Source organism: Sebastes umbrosus, chromosome 17 (genome assembly GCF_015220745.1).
Source record: "Sebastes umbrosus isolate fSebUmb1 chromosome 17, fSebUmb1.pri, whole genome shotgun sequence".
NCBI classification, from domain to species: domain Eukaryota; kingdom Metazoa; phylum Chordata; class Actinopteri; order Perciformes; family Sebastidae; genus Sebastes; species Sebastes umbrosus.
The window spans coordinates 20627711-20650445 of NC_051285.1; the positions used below are offsets into that span (position 1 = coordinate 20627711).

General features: G+C 39.5%; 1 protein-coding gene across 3 annotated transcripts in view; it reads right to left on the reverse strand.

Moving 5' to 3' along the window:
* Window positions 1–7253: 7253 nt before the first annotated feature.
* Window positions 7254–22735, reverse strand: part of vezf1a (vascular endothelial zinc finger 1a) — a 38477-nt gene continuing 22995 nt past the window's right edge. For 2 of the 3 annotated variants that reach the window (XM_037749625.1, XM_037749624.1), the window contains exons 2-5: window positions 17117–17871; window positions 10967–11036; window positions 10698–10860; window positions 7254–9717 (exon numbers count right to left, since the gene is read on the reverse strand). In XM_037749625.1, coding sequence (XP_037605553.1) covers window positions 9356–9717; window positions 10698–10860; window positions 10967–11036; window positions 17117–17871 — 1350 coding nt within the window. In that variant the 3' untranslated portion in view covers window positions 7254–9355. The remainder of the gene's footprint in view (window positions 9718–10697; window positions 10861–10966; window positions 11037–17116; window positions 17872–22735) is intronic. The other variant, XM_037749627.1, reaches the window with a different exon arrangement.

The window sequence follows — 22735 nt, forward strand, 5'->3', positions numbered from 1 at the left end:
GCAGCAGCAGCCTTGCAAGGTAACATATAGAGATCAGGGCGGAAACCAAAGACAGGAAGTAGTAACCTTGGTATACCACAGAGTCAACCTCACACAATGTAAATACCATTGAAATGTGACACTGATTCGACATGAAACTAAATCTGTCTGACACCATTGCAACGATGGAATGAAACAGACACAGAAACTTCTAAACTATTTGTTGTTGTGGGTCCAGTACTACTTTGTAAATTCAGTCGTGCTGTAATAACAGCACAGATTTGGTAGAAACATGCCAGAACAACGCTGCCAATATCAGCTCTACAGTAAGTGGCAAAAGTGGGATCAGGGTAAAGGAAGGCTTTAAAGATATTTGATATTGGTTGTATACAGTATGTTCACAATACTACATATAGGCATAGAGCTATGTCTGTTATCAAGTAAATCCTTGCAATTTAAAGGAAACATTCATTTAAACCTCATACCATATTTCTGGCTTATCGTCTATTGCAGTGGTTCCCAGCCTATTTGTAAGAAAAGCCCCCCCCCATATATTTTCTGACGTCATCACCCTAAAAAAAATTAAAAATCCTCAAACAACAAATACACTCAGTGTATTAAATGTCTTTTTTTAATCAATCAACTCTCTTTATTGACCATAACTCGTCAGTGAGTGAGCAGTTTTTTGACTGCAGTGAAAATTTTGTTTTTGAAAGGCTAACCGCCAACAACTATGGATTGAAGCAGAATATTTTGTGAGATAAAAACATGTTGTGAATTTTTGGAAATTACTTCATCTATCTTTTTTCAATACATGTTGACTTTTGGACTTTATTGGAAATGTTTCGATCACAGGAGTCGAGTCACAGGAAACCGTTCTACGTAGCTACAACTGGAATCTAATTCTCCAAATAGTACAATACTAATAATATTAGTGTAGCCTGATCTTTTATCTGCAACTGTGCACAAATACTGGGTTTAAACAGAATGTGGTCTACTAAGTAGCAAAAAATACGTCTTTTTAAATAGTTTTCTATACGGACTTTTGTATTAATTATCCAGTAATTGTGTTATTATGATTTTAGTTATACATGTGCAAATCTAATTTTGACAACCTCAGAGCAGACAAAACCTGGCGCACCCCCTGTGATTTTTGGCATGCCCCTAAAGGGGGGATGGACCCCAGGTTGGGAACCACTGGCCTATTGCATAATTGCAATAATAACTGCAGTGAACAAGTGATTATCTTTGTGACTACTTAATCATTCACTTGACAGATCACAGCAGCATCTCTGATGAAAAACAGTTCAGTGCCTCACCATCCACTTTGTGTTCCCTCTTTTAGCTCCAAGAGTTAATTTTCATCTTGATACTTACTGACCTTTGTTCAGTAATAAATTATGTGCAGGAAACAAAAAGTACCTGCAATATACATATAAAAAATTTGCATGAGCAACGTTCAGATAGGCACTTGACAGCTTGCTGCCACGACTCACCCAGCTGAGGAGGATAACATGATCCTTTCCCAGCCTGACGGCCCCTTAAGCCGTTTAAACTGTCGTACTATTGGACAGCCGAGACACCACACGTAGCACGGAGCTCACGGCTTCAGATTAAATTAGACTGTGGACTGTCTGATTCCATCTTCTTTGCTGGCCAGGATTTCCACGAGCCAGCCCTTCAGGTCTGGAGCCTTTGCCCTATACAGTCTGCAAAAACATGTTGGCTCTTGTTGCAACATTTGGATACAGAATTTTGATGCATGTATAATCATTGCATTATTCAAATAAACATGGCAGTTAGAAATGTGTGTACCTTGGTCTGTATGTCAATGCAATGTGACATGTCCAGGGTGCACATTTATTAAATAATGTGCAGTGCAAAATTCTTAGTCTCAGGTGATTATACACTAATGAAAACATGGATTTTTATTAATGCTCTAAATAGCATATATTGATATTGTTATCATAACTGAGAGGGAAATATCTGTACGTTTCAATGTACTGAAACATGCAAATGGATACAATGAATGAGGGGAAGTCTTAACTATGACAAGGTGTTATTCTTTTTTTTTGTATAACAAGGTGTGCATGAAGAGTACAAAGTTACTTTCAACATTAAGTAGCTATATATATATACATATACTGTATATGTATATATACATACATACATATATACATATACTGTATATGTACTGTATATATTTAGATTCTTAATGTTGACAGTAACTTTGTACTTTTTACTATAATTTTTTTGACTCAAGTTAAATTTTAGCAGCATTGCTAAGACCATTTCTGGTGTCCTTTTCATACCCTCGCCCACCGACTAAATGTAGTTTGTCTGTGTCAATGTTCCTACTTCTCACATGTCATAAGGGCAGCAGTCACTGGTTGAGCAAGGTCCCAATTTAATATGTCATGCAGTCACTCTATAGAGCTATATAGCAATTCAGGGGGAAGCCTTTAGCCGTCTGCAGTGAATACAAGTTTGTTCTGACAAGACATGTTTGCTTTCAGCTTGGGTTATCATGACTAGAGCAGAAATTAAGCTTTAAATGTCAACTGGTGTTTTGGTGTGGAATGAAATTTGTGTTGTTGTTTAATCATAGCATTCAAGAGCGCACCATCATACTGATATCACATTATGCTGGTATCATCATGTATAATCACTTTGTTTTGTTACTTTTCTGCACATCTTAAAGGAACAGTGTGTAACATTTTGTTGGATCTATTAGCAAAAATGGAATATAATTTTCACAACTATGTTGTCATTAATGTATAATTGGCTGGAACTAAGTAATTATTGTGTTTTTGTTAGCTTAGAATGAGCCCTCCATATCTACATAGGGAGCAGGTCCGCCATGTAGCCCAGAACGGAAAAACCAAACACTGTCTCTAGAGAGAGAATTTCCCATTTTTACGTAACCTGAAGGCCACCGTAGTTCTCCGACACGCTTGTGAATCTGAGGTAACATGAAGCGCAGACTGCAAAACCGTGGTACTGCCAGCCGCCGCCTGACTTCCGCTCCTCTTAAAGTAGTGTTATTATGGTAAGGATGGCCTCTGAGCGAGGCGAACGGCGTTACCACGGTTCTGCAGTCGGCAGCTCACGTTACCGCAGTCTTGGAAAGGGAGGAGTGAGCGGAGGGGTACTCAATTGGTTGCAATCTGCAACCACACTAAATCTTACACACTGCACCTTTAACTGCACATCTTAAACCATAAATCTTTGTCCTTTTGATCAATATGAGTTTTTTTAATTAGACAGTAACTGTTCATTATTCATCTTACATTTTCATTGAATGAATTATTTTCCTATTGGGTTTCCCAGTGCTGCGTGAACACATACAGAAACTCATTACATAAACGTTTTTTAAATCCAAGATGTTGTGGAGCTCTCATTTCGTAAGGTCTTTATTTCATTTTATTCCTTTTTTTAAACCCTTTTGAAAACCCAGATTACAGAAGTATATCTATTGCCCATTTGATATTATTACATTAATCTGAAAACAGGAAGTAGGACAGAGCAGACCTCCTATGAACTTCAGCTGAACTCTCCACCCTACAGAGTAGCTAAGTGAGTTTTATTTTTCCTTTAAGGGACAGGGCACTCTTTTAACCTTTGCTATTTTTACTGCATACATACAGCTTGACAGCAGAGATGGAGGCAGCACAGAAAATAAAAAAGCACTGGTGGGCTTCAGTCCTTTACCAGCACAAGCCATACTGCAGCCTTATACTATTTGACTCCACTAGATCATAGCCTATTTTAAAGCAAAAACCAGAAGTAGACATTGCTGAAGATCTTCAAATCAAAAGCACATGATTGCCTTTGCACATTTAACATCCACCCCAGACATGATCAACTACATAAAATATCCACCACCAGATACTGTTCTCCAGAACAGTGGTTCCCAAACTTTTTCACGTAAAGGATCTCTAAACAAGACACAAATTAGACCCCCATTTGATACGATTTTGTCACAGGGTCCCCTGTTTGATGGGATTTTTGCTTTTAGATGTTCTATTAAAGAAAGTTTATGAAACCCATGACAGAAATAATCATAAATTCTGTCATTGTGTTACCTATGGATGGAATTATAATGAAAATGAGTGATTCTCCTTTTTGCTGGGGACCCCCTGCAACTCCCTCAAGGACCCCTTAGGGGTCCCAAACCCCACTTTGTATGTTCCGGTTGCTTCCACCACCATTCCCCGTGAAATAGAATATCAAGTCCAGGCAGAATAAAATTCAAACTTCAAAGTCAGTAAAGTGGCTGCTATCATACAGGAGGATATAAATCAATAAGCCCACACTGGGGACGAGTTGGATTATTCCTCTACAGGGGGAACACAAGGTAGATAAAACTAGATAGGACTCAAATGGCACCTAACAGTGAAATATGCATAGACGACACCATCTGCTGGACAACTCGGTACTGCGAGAACATTACTATTCAGCTTTCAAGACCTTCTTTAGTGCACTGTTTCCATTTGTTGTTGTTTTTTTCAAATTCTGGACAGATTAGAATCCAGAAAATGACTTTCGAATCCATTCGAAATTCTAAACAAGTTGATTTGAATTGGAAACCCAATCTATTATTAAAACATATTCAATAAAATGGAACATCTTTGTGTCACATTAACCTTCAGTGGAGATTAAAAACTCCAACAGAACACATGTTGGGCTGATGGCTTTTATGGTTGGTTATATAAATATTACAGTGCTGTTACTGTTCGGTCAAATTCTAGCTCTTGAGCTGCCTGCATGTTCACTGAGTTGCAACCAAACAGTATAGGCGAGCTGCATGACCGACCTAAGTGACTCTGAATGTGATTGTTTGTGTCAGATGTGGCGGCCCCACCATCTCAGAAGCAGCTGCCCTCCAGGGATTTTCGGATGTTTAGGATTGACAATTGACTTCTGTGGGGGGAAACAAGTTGTCAATGAGTGTCAAAGAATGAGCGTACTTATCCAAGCATGAGCACAGCGCAACAGCTGGCCTGGTTTCAATGTGTGGCCTGGGATGCAGTTTTACTATCCCAGTCTGGCCCTGCATTGAGCTTAACTGTTTCATTAATAACTGAACTTTATGTCTATCTAAATGTATTTTAAACGGATAATATATTAATAATCCTTGCCTAGAGATTCTCTGGTACCCTACACCCCTTTACGAGGCACCAGGAAGTTCTATGTTGCAGTCCTATTGGTCACTCACAACCACAAAGTGGTAAAAGAAGTATTCAGATCCTTTACGCAAGTAAAAGTTATTTGATTATTAATATTGATCATGCATCAATGAGTAAGTTGCATTTTGCTGTTGTAGCTGCACGAGGTGGAGTTAGTTTGAACTACTTTATATACTGTTATGTTTAGTCCAGTGGTTCCAAACTTAAGGGTCGGGCCCCGTTTTTAACAATTATTTAAATTTAACCATCTGAGAAGTTAAGAGGGGACATGTCTCTTGGGTTGGTTCAATTTAATTCAGTCCAAGTTCCATGGTGGAGAGGAGGTTGTGTTGCTCTGGCTCTATCCGTTTTGTCATGGAGAGGAGGTTGTGTTGCTCTGGCTCTATCTATTTGGCGTGGAGAGGAGGTCGTGTTTCTCTGGCTCTATCTGTCTGGCGATGCTGGGAAGCTGATTCACATCCTCTTGGATCCACCTTCTCACATATATTCACATTATATGTATCATTTTTTGTCATATGGATTGTCGATGTTGTATTTTCATTATGTTGTTACTCTGTACACACAACATTTATTGCACGTCTGTACATCCTGGAAAGGGGATCCTTCCTCTGTTGCTCTTCCTGAGGTTTCTTACATTTTTTCTTTTTTCCCTGTTAAAAGTTTTTTTTTGGGGGGGGAGTTTTTCCTTATCCGATGAGGGTCGCACTGTAAAGGACAGAGGGTGTCGTATCCTGTACAGATTTTAAAGCCCCAAGAAGCAAATTTGTGTTTTGTGATTTTGGGCTATACAAGTTGACCGGTTCAATCTTTAACAATATACTGTTTTTCATAAGACTATTATTGTTTTTTTTATGTGAAATCTTAATCTGAAAAGTAACAAGTAACTATAGCTGTCTGATAAATATATGGATTAAAAAGTGTATTTCCCTCTGAAATGTACGGTAGTTGTAATGGTAACATAACGTACTTACACTTCCAGCAGACATGGAGCAACATTACATCCCACTGGAGTTGTGTTTCTAGCCATCTGGTGAATGTAAATCCAATATTCACACTCCTTTTAGCTCTGTTTAGGTCTATCTGGATCTTGAGCTTGCTTTCTTAGATGTTTGATGGCTTTTTTCACCAGCTGGCTAACTTTAGTTGCTTACTTTCTCCCCGTTGAGGCTCCGCTCTAACCATAAAGCAAGGAATCTCTGTCGGTCTGCGTGTTGTGTATGTAAGTATGTCCTTCACATATCTCGAGAACCGCTCATCCGATCTACTTCACACTTGGCGGGTGTATTGCTGGGGACCCAAAGGTGTGCGTGCGGTGTCCAAGTTTGTACAATTTGGACACGCACTGCGTTCAATATGAATTAACTTTCAATAAACAAGCAAAGAGAGGACTGTGAAGCAGCGAGGGTGGCTTAAGGGAGTTCAAGCATGTCGTCCACAGCGGCCTTTCCAAGTCATGGCTCATTGACTGCAGTTCACTTTTGCTGCTGGATATGCTAACGTTACAACCAAACACTTCTTCACTTCACTTCCCTTCCCTGGAGTCAACGAGCGATGAGCGGTTCTCGAGAACGCTGCAAGCAGCATTTTGGACATGCCAAAATTAACCCAACAATAAATTCTCAAGTTGTCAGTGTCCTGAATGCACCATGTTATTTAAAACAGGTTCACTAAGCTTGGATTTTCATATTGCAGTGAAATAAATAGAAACCAGATGCTGCGTGAAACCTTAGGCATCCTAGAACCACCTCAAGCTAGGTGACGATCCCCACCCTGCACGGAGTAACTCAAACTAAAACTAGCAATGTGTTTTGGATAATGTTTAGCAATATGTTAAGTTAGAAAAATGAGCAAATAACAGGCAAAACCACCTTTTGATGGATACCAATATGCAGCCAGAATCAATCATATGGTAAGTGTGCACATCTGCCTGCCAAGGGTTGTGTTCAATGGTAAACCTCATAAACATGAAAAAAAGTTCCGAGTTAAAAACACTGGAAATTCTCTGCCAAAGAGATAAATAGTAATAAACTCTTACATATTTGTTGTTCTTTCTTAATACCCAACATTATTAATACATATAAACACATTTGATGGTTTTCTTTTATTTAGACAACCCAAATAAAAGGCACATAACATTGCGCATGTTTTATGTAATAATTTGACAAACATACATTTAAAAAAATGTAGGAATGTTTGACCTTTCTGCTAATCAGAAAGCCTAGCCTCTCATATATACAAAATTACCATTGTTAATGTTCTAATACAAAAGATTTATATAAAAAAAAAAGGTTATCTTATCTTTCACATCTATCGTAACTACCATATCCTTGGAACTAAAATAGTTTTGTACAAAGATATACATTCAACTGCTTTCACAAGGGTCCTGGAATTTCCAATTATTTCTTTTTTTTCTCCCCTAAAAAATAAAGAGATGTTCAATTCCACCAGTTTATCACATTATTATTATTGTTGTATCAAATTTGGCAAACAGGCTATCATAGTGTATCTACGTAAAATGCATAAGAATAAAGAAAAAAAAGCTACGCTAGTGTTTTGTTTAAAAAACAAAACTTCGGGAAAATGACAAACATGCATATTGCATTTTTTTCAGTATAAAACTGAATTAACTCGGAGCTGCGACACTGTTGAGATAACATGGCATTCATTATCAACAGCTACAGTGTTGGGGGGTGGGGTCATGCAACATCAATCTTGTCCCATTATTCTTATGGACACAAACTTGCATTTTTATCAAACTCGTTCAGATATCAGCCACATAACTGAGACTGAAATTAAGGTAAAAAGGGTACAGCATGTATACCATTGTTGCACAGTAAATGATTATTTAAATGGACGGCTATGTTTAAAACCAATAACTGTTGGACTTCTTGCCCCTTATGGAAGTCTTTTAACAATGCCAAATTATATAGGAAATCGAAAAAGGAACATGGAGAGATCAAGATACATGGTCGATCAATTTAAAAAGTTCATGTGAGATGGGCTTTTATGTGTGTTTCCTGAGTGAAGGGTCCTTCGTATCATCTTGGGGGCGATCACAAATAAATGATAAAAATAAAAAACAGTGTACAGAAGAGTCAGACAAAACTAATGAGTCACCATTATGGTGACAGTAACAGCCTGAAAAAGCTCCACTACAAGGCCAGGCCATTTTCCGTGTTCAGCCACTAGATGGCCCTCAAGTGCAGGCTGGCTAACCACAAACACTTAAGACTCCAATTTGATCTTTGATAATACTGCTGTTCACCTGTAATGTAGGATATGCTTTCAGTGCAAGACTCATTCCACTCTGACTTCATGGAAAAAAAACAACAACACTACAAAAAGGCAAATAAAAACAAAACCTTTGTGTTTCCATACTGATAGAAAACAAAGTATTTCATTATCAAGAGGACAAGCGTCGCGATATCCACTTGAATGACAAAAAAATTAAAATGCTGACATGAAAATACATTACTATGTCAACTGTACAAGTTAGTCACTGTACCTCAAGAGCATACCTACTATCTGAGAAGGAAAAAGAAAAGCTAATAGCACTGTGAAAAAATATTCTTCCATGCAAATGGAAGCGGCTGTCCCTTTTACTAGACTCATTTCCTATAACATTAAATAGTGATTAGCAGGCTATAATTAAAAAAAAAAAAAAAAAAAAAATACAACATACAAAGTAACACCCAGAGGCTTTGGGAGAGAACTTGTAAAAACATCAAAAACAGCAATTTATTGTTATTGCTTCAGTCCGTTTCTCATCTCCCTTTTACAAAAAAGCACAGGTGTGTTTTTCCTACGGAGTCCTCGAGGGGTGCTCGAGGAATCCTCTCCTCTCGTTTTGTCGTTATACAAATCACAGTTTCATCATTCTAACTGACTACGCTAAGTCTTTACGGTCGTCCTGATTTCAAGATAAACCCTACTCGATTTCTACTCAAGTGTCCTGCGTCTCCTGTCATGTTGCTTAACATGAGTCGGGACGCAGCTGTGACTTGGGGAGCTCCTACCGGCCGCGAGGCTCGTGTAAATATTCACTTCGGGGGTAAGTAAACATGGTTCGGTGGGGGGAGAAAGAGCTGGGCTTGAGGTGCAAATAATGAGAACAGGAGTCTCTTGTTTCACTTCATTTTCCCTTTCTTTCTGGCCAGTTCAGCGCTCTCTCTCTCTCCTCCGCTCCTTTACCAGGGTGGGGAAGAAGGCAAGACTTGGGACAGAAAAGGCATGCTATCCATTGACCGCATGGCGATGTTGAGCGGACCGGCCATGTTCATTGGCATGGTGGTCGTTATGGCGACCGGGTGGGCGAGATTCATGTGCGCCGTGGTGGGGATGTTGACGGAGCTGATGTTGACGGGCCCGGTGATGGTGACCGGGTGCTGGAGGCTGATCGGGGACGTGATGTTGACCGTGTTGGTGCTAATGTTCATTTGAGCGGCGATGGTGATGGGGTGGTTGGAGTGGCCCCGGTTCATCGCTGAGGTGATGGGGGCGGAAATGGTCACAGGTGTAGCTGAGGAAGAATTGCAGACTCCGTTACCATCTGGGAAAAACACAAGACACAGTATTCAACTTCTATTCTGCTGCTACTCAAAATTAGGGATGCGCCGATACCGGATCGGATATCGGGCCGATACTGACTCAAATAGCTGGATGAGGTATTGGTGACGATGGATCCGATCTATTCAAATCTATTCTATGTTTATACACTATGTGTACGATTTAAAATTTTAAGTATAAATAAAAATTCTGTTAATTTTGAAGATTTTTCACTAAGTTGCTGGTGTACGATTTATTATCTTAATAATTAAAAAAAAACATCTGTTAATTTTGAAGAATTTATTATTTTAATGATAAATAAAAATTCTGTTAATTTGAAGACTTTCTACAAAGTTTCTGGTGTAGGATTTATTATTTTAATAATAAATAAAAATTCTGTTAATTTTGAAAAAAATTTACCAAGTTGCTGGTGTACGCTTTATCACTTTAATAATAAATTAAAAATTCAATTTGTATAAATAAAGTAAAATCAAATAAATTGTATTTCAGTGTTACATTTTGTCTTACAAAGTTAGGAAAGCAATGTTTAAGTCAAGCCTGGTGTTTCCTTACACATAAAAGAATGATCCCAGTCACTTCCACACAGTGAGGCATACATCTTATTAATTAAAAACTGGTATCGGATCGGTTCTCAGTATCGGCCGATACCCAAAGCCCAGGTATCGCTAACGGTATTGGGACTTGTTGGATTGGTGCATCCTTACTCAAAATAGTGGTTCACCGGTAGGAAATAAAAGCTTAGCTAAATTTGCAACACCCTCATTTCTCGTTCTGCAATGTAGTGTAGCAGAAGATTTTAACACTACCAAAACATTATACGTTGTAATGTAACAACCAGGATTAGAGCAGGGGGGGAAAAAAATGGAACAGATCGCAGATGGTTCAGGAATTCTCTCTTAACTGCTGAACACCTCACTGTTGTGATGTTAGGGGGGGTATGTGTTTCTGACAAGTGTGACGTACCTTTGTTACAGGAGTTGAAGTTGGTCTGCCCGTGAGTCTTCAAATGGCTGGTGATGTACGCTGCGCTGAGCATCTTCCCACAGATGCTACAGGTGACCTTGCCTTCATGCCTGATCATGTGGGAACGGAGTCGGTCTTTGGTGGCGAAAGCAGAGGTACAGGCCTGCAGCCGCGAAGCAGATGGGGGTCAAAGGTCAGTGGGTTACAGAAACAGCAACATTCTGTATAATAATAATAATACTCTGGAAGCGGAGTGTAATGACTCTTACCGTTACTTGACATTTAAACGGTCTTTCTGAGGAATGCACATGCTTCACATGGCAGCTCAAGTGGTCTGGCCTGGATTAAAAAACACACAAACAACACATTTTCATCTTTGGACAGTGATGCAGTGAGTTCAGAACACAGCATGTTGTTTTGATTCCATACTCTCTTTGAAGCACAGAACGTCTAGTTCAGGGCTTCTTGAACTTTTTGGGCCCAGGGACCCCTTACAGGGGAGAAAAATTTCCAAGGACCCCCTCTTAATTGTAACACCGATCAAGCATATGCTATACTTACAGCCATCCCCACTCTTAGATGCCATTGGAACTATTTGTATTGTAAAACTTTTCAACCTAAATACTTCAGACCTTGAATCGTGTTAAGATAAGATGAGATAATCCTTTATTAGTCCCACAGCGGGGAAATTTGCAATGCTATTGTATGTTAATACCACTTATATACTTTTAAACAGAGGACCATTTTATTCATTCATTTATTTAAATTGCATTTGGACTCAACTGGACAGCATTTATAGCCAACATTTCAAGTAATTGATCTTAAAAACTTTCAGAAAATGAACAGTAGCAACACTAGCATAGTCCTGATAAATCCAGATATTTAAACTTATTTATCTAGTGCTTCAACTTGCTAATAATGAACTTATTGCTGTGTGTCACAATCATATCAGAATTTTCTATTGGCCCAAAGCTAACATGGGTGGGAGTAATGGACACAATATGCTTTTTTTTATTGCTGCAAACGGTCCATATCTGTAGATATGCACTTTTTAATGATACATCACAATTTTATGATTTATAGCAAATTATTTCGCAGGCCCCCCTGACAGAGTGCCCCGCACCCCACTTTGAGAATCACTTATCTAGTTGACAGTGATGGCGCTTCTAGAAGAACTTCCTAAAGAGCAAGAGCCTTTTTGCTAAATCAGATTCTTAGAATAATTGAGGATTGTGGAAATCTGAATTTTAATAGTGATTTCCTTGAACTATAAACCACTACATTGTTTTGTTTTTTCTTAAACACAGAGAGCAACTCTCAATTTTAAGAAAATATTATGATGTCTGCTACAGATGCATAATTGGTTGGATATATATATATATATATTACATTGTATATGCATATTTTAGGGGTAATTACGGTAACTTTAAGTGGACAAGCACAAAGTGACAAAGCCTAAAGTACAACTTGTTCTATACATTGCAAGTGCAGAAGCATATGGATGTGCTCTGTTTGCTTTGATAATGAGGGGATGGGCACAAGAAAAATCCCTAAAACTTCAGTCAACGGCGGTTAATTCTCCATGATCAATCGTGCGTGAATTAGTTTGACCTAGTTTCAAAAACGACACCACACGGAGAGGGTAAATTTGTAAACTTTCCACTTGTTTTCGGAATAAATTGACAGTTGACAGTATCATTACACGGCTCTACTTCTGTTTGTTTTCTTGCAGTCTTGGCATTACTTACAAAAATATGAAGAGAATATTAATGAGAATTTCCAGGAATTTGGTTGGTAGTTCCTTAGTTTTTCCTAGAATTGCAAAATATCTCTCTCTGATGACTCGGAAGAGACTATGTAGGCCACAAAAATAACTTCAACTTAATAAATGCAATTGGGAAGATTGAATAATTGCATTTCTAACAAGTGTCAACTGTGAGAAAGTATTAAATGCATGTTCACAGTTATGGAAAAAAATAGAGGAATCAGCATGAACAAACTTTTAGATTGTCTGTCTGTCTGTCTGTCTGTCTGTCTGTCTGTCTATATATATCTATAGATATCTATATATATCTATATAGATATCTATAGATATATATACTATTTTGCATTTTATTTACTTTTATACTGAAATTTGCATTATCAAACAAGTTTGATAACTCTAACAGTTGTTTACTTCTTTCACCATATGTCATCAACATATAACATGTACCTTATGCACATTAACATGAAAATTGGCAGAAAAGAACCCTGAAAATAACAGGTGATGTTTGCCTAAGGCAAGACATTAATTGAGATATATCTCTATTAGGGCTGTTGATCGATTAAAAAATGTAATCGCAATTAATCGCATGATTGCCCATAGGTATTCGCAATAAATTACAAATTAATCACATTTTTTATCTGATCAAAATGTACCTTAAAGGGAGATTTGTCAAGTATTTAATACTCTTATCAACATGGGAGTGGGCAAATATGCTTGCTTTATACAAATGTATGTATATATTTATCATTGGAAATCAATTAACAACACAAAACAATGACAAATATTGTCCAGAAACCCTCACAGGTACTGCATTTAGCATAAAAATATGCTCAAATCCTAACATGACAAACTCAAGCCCAACAGGCAACAACAGCTGTCAGTGTGTCAGTGTGCTGACTTGACTATGACTTGCCGCCCCAAAACTGTATGTGATCATCATCAGAGGTCAAGGGACCCCTTTGAAAATGGCCACGTCAGTTTTTCCACACCAACATTTAGCACAAGTTTGGAGCGTTATTTAGCCTCCTTCACAAGCTAATATGACATGGTTGGTACCAATGGATTCCTTAATTCTAGTTTCATATGGTGCCAGTATCTTCACTCTCAATATCGCAAGTTGCGTTAAAGAAATAAGTGTTAAAACAAATTTGCGTTAACGCGTTATCACGATAACTTTGACAGCCCTAATTTTTAGATTTATATCTATAAAAAAATACTTGCGGTATCCTAAAATAAAGCTTTATACAAAAAATGCTGAAGGTTAAAAGTAACAAACAAAAACACAACAAAACTCAGTGTTCTACAGTATTGTTTACTGTTCACTGCGTATCAGCAGTTGCAACAGAACAGTTCTTTGCCTCTTGACCTTTACGGTGAAACTCCGGCATTCACAAATTCTCCTTGGCACTGATCCTCCTCTGTCAGCTTGTTAGTTCTAGTGAAGCTGAATCATGTTAGCAGTGCCATAATGTGGAGTGAGTAAGGGCCACAGCATTGGCAGCTGCTCCCAAAACCGGAAAGGTTCGTGCTGCTGGATTTTTTTTTTTTTTAAATACAAATGAGACGAGTCAAGAGGAATCTTCTCAGTGGTGCCGTGAACCGGAATCAGGTTTTTTCTTTTTCCCTTTTTCTTTATTTTTTTTGTCCCACTGACAAGTAAAGCAGACTCCAGACAGACAGTGCCTGCCTACATATCTGGCTGAGTGGCAGTGACTCAGTGGCCTGTTATTCAGTCCCCATTCTCACTTTCCAGTATGCTGATGAATCCCTAGCCCCACGTCACCGTGTTGGAGGCATGCCTGAAACTGCCCTACACAGCACAGCGCTAATGTTACAGCTTGGCTAGGGCCGCACTTGCTGATGTTTTTTTTGTTGAAGTTGTGTTGCGGCACCAGAACTCTTCTGGTGTTTTTGTGTTGATAAATCTAAATACGAGGCCACCGTGAGACCTTCTTATACTAAATATTTATCCACTACATAGTAAATGTGTTGACCTGAACATCACCGCATGGTTCACTGAATTCCCAGGGGAAAGAGAGTCTGTGACATGCTGGCGGGAACCGCAAAGTGACAAGTGACGCCTCCAACCCCCCCCCTCTCCTCTCCCCTGATAATCTGCCACTGGTGCTCTCCCATGTGCGACTGTTTAAACATGTGGTTGAAATGGCGTGTTGGGGGTCGTTACGAGCGCAAATCTAAACTGCTTAACGCATTTTATAAATATGAAAACACAAGTTACTGGGAAACATGGATAGTACATTGCCATACAATCATGCTTCAATAAGAAATCATGGTGCGACTGAATAATCCAAACAGAAACTGGATGAATCACTCACAAACAAGTCATGGGTTGCTACAAGCAAAAGGGTTGCTGTTCAGTGAACTTTTGACGATGCAACAAAAAAAAAAAAAGTAGCACCTGGCAATTGCATTCTTGCTTAAAATACATCCTCTTTGTATTCACTGCCAAAAAGCATTCTAATGAACAACTTCTAACATGAAAGACTGTAATTATAGAGTATATAAGGTTACACTTAAGTCTAGCAAGTTTCTCTCACTTGAAAACACAGCAAAAGCTTTTTTTTTTTTGACTGACAATTAAAATAGTCAAAAAAGATGTGTTTGCTTGGAATATAAAAAAACAGACAAGTCAAGACTTTTCCTCTTTGACCCCGGAATGCAACCATCAGAGGGTGAAATTACTCCCCGTCTCCACTAACATAAGAATAAATTACATCTCAGAAGCACGCTTCCTGTTTACAATAGCCTTGTTACTTGTTGATTGAAAGCATATGAATAAACTGGAGCAGTTGTAAAAACAATCTTTTTTATTTTTTTTTGCATTTGGCCTCATTTTCTCACCAATTTAGAACATGCTATTCATACTGTGCATTGTTCCTGATGCTGCTGATCCCCAAACACCTCCTCAGATATACATAAGAGAAGAGTTTCACAGGCATAGACACTCGCACTTTAGACACATCCCAAACAAACTGGTGAATAATGCAGAGTCAAGAACCATGGTACCCAGCTGGGCTCCCACTGGAGACCACTTCCAGTTATGTTTCTGGGAGTCCCAGGCTGCACTGGGCCTATCTCAAGAAACAGGTTTACTGAGTTAGTTAAATAACTGAAGTGAATGCTTCAGTTCATGCTCCACCTTTGAGGGTAGGGTTGTGTATTGGCAAGAATCTGGCAATACGATACAGAGGTAACGTTTCAATATATTGCGATATAGTAAGCAAGGCGATATATTGCAATTTTTTAAACTGACTTTTCGGAAAACTCTTATTATAAAGAACATGCAACCATATGCATAAAATCTGAGTAAATTTTGCATTTCATTTGCATTTATGACAGTCGCTGTAATATCCAAAATCATAGCACTACTTTGAGAGGGCACATACACTGAGAGGGTGCATCTCTTTGCAAATTAAATAAAGTATTGACTTTATTTCATTTACATAATATTGCAATATTCAATATTTTAGATATTTTCTTGCACCCCTATTTAATGCATTTTACTGAGTAAAGTTGTTTATTAAGTGAGTAATCCTGCTTTGCAAGACAAATAAAAGAGCAAATAAAACCAAAAATATGTTCATAGCTATTTACTGACATATTAGTAGAAGTTAAGTTCACTTCAAATGCCTGTTTATGAGCTGTCATTGTTATATTTACCATTATGCCTCTGGTCTAAGAGGGAACACAACAAGCTATTCCGCCACCTCCAGAGCTATATGAGGAATGTACAAAGACATTTGAAACGGGTAATGTTATCTCCCCATGAAATCTATTGCCAGCACTTAACGGCCATCCATTGCTCAGGGTTTTGCCAGCCTGACTCCCTATGACAAGTCTGTCTGGCAGCATGAAGAAAAAGAAATGTCTTCTCATTAGACATTCATTTCACCCTTTTTCTCCACATTTTGTACCGTTAGTTCAAATATTGTTGAAGCCTGAACCTTGAAACTTGAACCTTTTTGGAAGGAATAGCATTAGAGAACTGTTGAATAACTAAATTGTGGAAAGATATTAATACATTATGGTGGGAAAATACTTTTTCTATCATTATTATAAAACATTTTGAACAAAAATGTAAAGAAAAAAGGTGAACAGGCTAATTCCAAATCAAGCGTGTGCTTGTCATTGACATAGACTGTATATAAAGACGGACGACATGATAGCTCTCCAAAAGTGAAGCCAAAACATCTCCATCTCCATCGCCCCCTGGTGGCTGGCTGCAGTATAGGTCATAAAGCCCGCCTCCTCCATGTTAGCGGATGGGACACGGACCAAACTAAAAAGTACAAGTCAAATAAATGTTTCCCAAAGATGGTTTCTGTCATTTTAGGTAGTTCTTACCACGCTGATGTGTGTTCAAGTGTTAATTTTTCTGATAAATTTGGTTTTAATTAGTTATTTGATGCTATAAAAGAGGGTGAGACGTTATGATTGACAACTCTTTCTTGCCGACAAGCTGCGGCCGCACTCAGCTCGCGATTGGTTCGGGTGGGTGACCTCGATACCGCGGCTCCACCGCCCGATCACTACTGCACAGATCACTGTATCAGTAACAATATTATAGGATGTCTCACTCAATAAAGGCAACATTGTGAACATCCTATCAAAAGGCCAAAAATTTAGTCCTTACCTGGAAAAGCCTTTCCCACACACAGAACATACGTAGGGCTTGTGGACTCCCCCGTCATGAGAGCGAACGTGGTAGGTCATCCGGTCCTTCCTTTTAAAGCGTTGCTGGCAGATGGGGCACTCGAAAGGCTTCTCGTCTGAATGGGACAGCTTGTGGCGATTCAGGTGGTAGACGTCGCGAAAGGCCTTGCCGCACATCTCGCACCCGTGGTTTTTCTTGACAGGTTTGGCGGGTTTCTTGGGGACGTTGTGCTGCTGCTGCACGTTGCCCATCGCGTGTGACGTCATGATGCTTGCGCCCGAGGAAACCGAGGTGGTCGCCGTGGAGAGGATGCCCGCCACCGTGGAGATGTAGGAAGGGTTGCCGTTGTTCTCCCGCGGCATGGTGCAGATCATGGGCACCATGGTGGGGGCCGTCTGGGCGGTCTTCTTTGGCCGTGACACCATCTTGATACCGGTGTGGCTGGACTCGTGACGCCGCAGGTGGTAGCTGTCGCGGAAGGCCTTGTTGCAGTAGCCGCAGACGAACGGCGTTTTGCCTTTGTGCTCCTTCTTTATCACAGGCACTGGTTGCCGCACGCCTCCTCCGCTGGCCACATTGTCTTTGAGGAGTTCGGCGGCACTGGTGATGGGCTTCTGGTCTAGGTGGATGGGCAAGATGGGCTTCTGGTCAATTTGATCAGCTCCTGCATTAAGGAGTGGCAGCAGGCTGTTCTGGGCCACATGGTGCTGGTGGTGGAGGGCTTCATTGGCCTGCTGAGGAAACAAACACACACATACAGAAATAAATATATGGCTGCACCTAAATTCAATCCAGATAGTTGTTGGCACAGTTTAAGGCTAATGATACTGAAGGGTGAACATTTATTGCAACACAAAACTGATATTATATATAAAATACATCAATATTGGCGATTGTGGTTTCAAAACAGTTGAAATACCCCACTGTATCATTACTTTCCAAAGTCTGCACAAGAATGACCATAACAAAACAAAAGTGTTACTGACAGCTGCACCACCACTGGAGTTCTGCCAAGAGTCAGCTTTGACAAGTCCATGAAAACAACAAGGGCTAGTAAGATGTTACAGAACACAAAATGGGCACTGGATCTGTCATTTATGAGGTTGACGGTGCAGCATGCCTCTAGTGCGAAAGAATCCAAATATACTGGATGAAAAATGATCCCGTCATGACGCTGCTGATTCACCATGTGACTGCAAAGCAGGCATACCAAATTAGAGGCAAAGCAGAGTCCAGTGCTCTGTAGAGCAGGCCTTTTAGCTTAGCTAAGGAGCTCAGTTAGAGCAGGGCATGGTGAGGTAAAGGAGTGAAAAGAGCACACACACACACTACTGAAAACCAAAGGTCACTAAAGTGGACAAAACAACATGGATCACAGAGGCACCACTGCTTTACTTAAGTTAGTTATGCTCTAACCAAGGTGAAGTCTAAATTTACATTTTGACAATTGAGCCTTCCTAAGTTCCTATGTGCTCCAATAACAGTTGAGCAACCTTGGGACCCAGCAGAACCTCGGTCAACTTTCCTGTGTTTCCCCTATGTATACTTAATGCTATGTGCTAGCCTCGTCCATGTTGAGGAGAAAACCAAATCTTAAAATGGTTAAAAGATGTGAAAAGGGCCAGGGGACATGTAAAGGCAACACTTGACCATGTGGACGTGTTTATTCCATTCCAAAAACAGATTACATTAATTATAGTCACATCTTAAGTTGGCTAATGTTAGCAAAACGCTTGCTAATTCGCCATGTTTCTTTTTGTCAAGACCTTTTGTCCGACTTAGCAACAGTAACTAAGGGGGGCGGGACTTCGGAGGGTCATATGCACAGCTCAGATTAGTTTTTTATCGCGTTAGTTACCCCTTTTGAGAAATGCCTTAGATTTCGGTTGACCTATAGGGACTGCCCCACCAACATCCATCATAATTAATAGAGAAGCAGGCACAGAGTTGCAAATACACCATCAGCTCAGCCGGGACAGATGTTTATGGTAATTCATATCCCTTCGTGGTTCTTGCTAAACTTGTTAAGACAGTATTTTTTTTTTTCCATATCAATCATAAATATGTGTTTTTTTGGTAAATGGACACAGTCAAGACAACCGTGTTGTGAAACACCAGCCAGAAAAGGGCAAGGTGAAATGCTTGACCTTTCCCTTTTGAGGTTCAATCATCCATCGCAGAAGGCCAGCCGAGACAGGAGACGCAAAAAAGAGGAGGAAGGGGGACAGAGAAGAAAAATGAACCGCACAGTGTCCTCCTTATGTCATCCAGCCTATTGTGAGAGACACAAATCTGAGCAGTGATGCCTCAGCGGGGGATCTTTGTATGCTCATCTTCATTGATTTGGCTCATCTATTCATGAGACAGGGGACATTGTTTATCCACAGCACACTACTCAGCTGAACTAGTGGCCGTCATTCCCCCTCATATGCAATGGGAACCTGGGAACTGGTGGAGAATGCCACCAAGCCCACCCATCCGTTTGTCTAAGCACCTGCTCACACTTGCCACCTTCCAGGATTAGTCATCATCATGCCAATGCTAACCCGTCCGCTGGCACACCAGGGGTGTGCCTGGGGGGGGGGGGAGCTTTATGTTTGGGTGGGGGGTGGTGGGGGATACCAGCCGGGAACCCTCTTTGTGAAGCTTGTGAACAGCAGACGTAGCCGCTGCAGACAGCCCGCCTCTATACAGAGGTGCAGGGCGCTGTAAGCTGCTGTGCCTTCATGCAGCTCTGACCATTTTGACACAAATGCGCTCTGACAACTGGGGCTGCTCCCTCATAAATAACATCAAAATGGAGGGAGTGTCCTGATGGCTCCACGGGCCACTGTAGACTTGAATTGAGCTCACGGTCTGAGTCAGATTATGCACTTGTCTTTCTTCAATCTTTTGTGTCGCACTCTACAGCTGCTTGCCGAAAAAACCCAATTTTTTTTCTTTTACAAAACAAACAAAAACTATAATTGATAAAAAAAAATGGAAGGAAGGAGAGGAGTGCAGGAAACAAAATATTTGTTTTGCTTTATGGTACAATGTAGAGCCTTCTCTTCGAGTTTATGAGTTTGTTCTAGGTTGTTCTTCACTTGTTTACAAGTTCTGAAATCTTTGGCTGCTGCCCAGTTTGCCGAGTTGACACAAGTTCTTACAAAACATCACTTTTGTAATGTTTGTAATCCTCCTGGATTTTTTCTCATAGCCCGTAAAGCTTTACATACGAATACTTCAGGGATTCAGTGCCTTACTTTACTGTTGTTGTTGTTGAGGTTGCGAGATTTAGAGGAGGTTTTGATATATTCATTTTTTCAGCTGGGAAATGTAAGAGGATGATATGGGCCAGTTCTAAGCAACTCACCATGTCATCCCTCTCCCAAAAAAACACTGAAATCAATGAGCCAAAACCTCCAAAAAAGTGGTGGCATTTAAAACAACATCAGATAGCAAATAGTCCTGTCGAGGACAAAAAAAACAGCTGGAACATGTAACGTGGCTTAAATTAAATACATTTTACCCAGAAGGGAGCACAAAGACCTCTTGTGATTCAAGAAAAGTCAAAACAGTTCTTAAATGTGGCCACAAGTGGGATTTTATAAAGAGGTATTCTACTGTATCTGACAAGACTCAGGTGGAGGGTAACTGATAGTAAAAAAAATAGTAACTCACTATTTAGTACATCTTTGATGTAGCTAGAGCTGCAACAATTAATCGATTAGTTTTCAACTTTCATTCATTACTATATTTTAGAAACGGTGAGTAATAAAAGTACTTTGTGTAACTTCAAAAGGGGCTGTTTGTCATAATGGACCCGTTTCAAGCAAACAAGCTCTGATAAAAAACCCACTGTGAGCTACCTACGTTTAACTTGGCTTCAAAATAAAACAATGAATAATAATTCACAACACCTACGTAGCACCAAATGGCAAACAGAAAGTTACTGACTGGTGAATATCTAGCAAGCCCAGATAAAGATACAGATATTTTTTCAGGGGTTAGTGGAGAACAAACCAGAGCTAAAATATTGGACTTGCATACATCAGGTGGCCACAGACATTACCACAAATGAATGATACTGTTCATGCTTCATGTCCACTGGATTTTTGAGTATAGGCAATGGTCTGCCATCATGTTAGCCGTAGCAACTTAATGACTTAATGTGTTTCTGGCCCTAATGGAAAAATTATTTTAAATGTAATTTGAACCCTTTTCTCATATCAAATTAAAACGGTCACTGCATGGAATGTGAATATCTAAAATATAATTTTACATACAAATACATTGGCCGCCAACAAATCAACAAAATAGCTTCCAAATGCAAGGCGCATGATCACCAACAGCTATTTTTTTTAAACTATGTTCACATGTCTTGCAGTGTCCTTTAAGGGAAATATTATTAGTTTAAGACTAATAGTTTGTGTCCCACCTGTTGAAAGTCATTTTCTTTTTAGACATTTTTGGAACTTGTCAGGCAGAAGGAATGGATGTGTAGCACTTTTTAAAAAAAATAAGTTTCTTTCTGATATTATAACACAGTTTATACTGTGTTTTTGTTGTGGTTCTTAGTGGCTATCACAGTCTCCAGAGGAAGCCAGAATTCAGTTTCTGGCCTAGAAGCATTTGCAGTAGGACTTTTATCACTATGGGGCATTCTTTACCATTTTTCTTGCCATTGCGCATCTAGCGCCAAACTGGTCTGAAAAAAATGATTCACCTAACTGTAGCCTGACAAATACTGGATTTTCAATATATTGCACTGCACATTAATCAAAAAAAAAAGAGGGAGAGGGCAGCTGTACTTATGGTATTATTCAAGCTCATTTACACAACAATATGGATTATTTAAAACACCTGACAAAGTATTTGAACAAGAATATGCTAATCATCATCGCTTTAATTTCTGCATCTTAATAAAATATCTTTCTATAAATAGGCAACACGGTGGTATATTTTAAAAATACTGCAAAAGCATGTGTCAACTGACGGTGGCTGAATGAAATATTTCCCTCCATACGTCAATGATAACTGCACACAGATTTACATGAGATTGACAGAGTAACAGTGAGCGGTACATAATACATGCAGGGCTTCTGGCTGGACGCCAGATACTCCACAACAAGCCACACCGTCCATCTGCCCTTTTCATCGGGAAGAAGTAAGTGATCAGTCTCCGACAGCCAGAGCAGAACGTTACTACTACTAATACCACAAAAATGATATAGGGCACTATTCATGCTCTTTCTTCGCCTAATATTAATATTAGGCTTTAAGATAGCAACTAGATAAGTAATGTGAACTTTGGCTTGTGTAGCAAGACCCTTACACTTAAAAGTCCTCGAACATATCGATAGATAGTTCAAGCTTCCCTGTGATACTTCTACCAACTCTACCTCCTCTTGACCACTTCTCCCGTGACTCCAGTAGTCTGGTAATGATGGCACACACAAGCTCTTCCAAGTTTGACTTTCATCTGTCGTATTCCATCAGTGCTCCCTCTCAGCACCAGTTTTACACATTTTTTTATGAAAAGTAAAAACGTTTCTCTGAAGTTTGAACACTTTCGTCACAAAATATATCAAATAAATAGTATTGGCTGGCATAGAG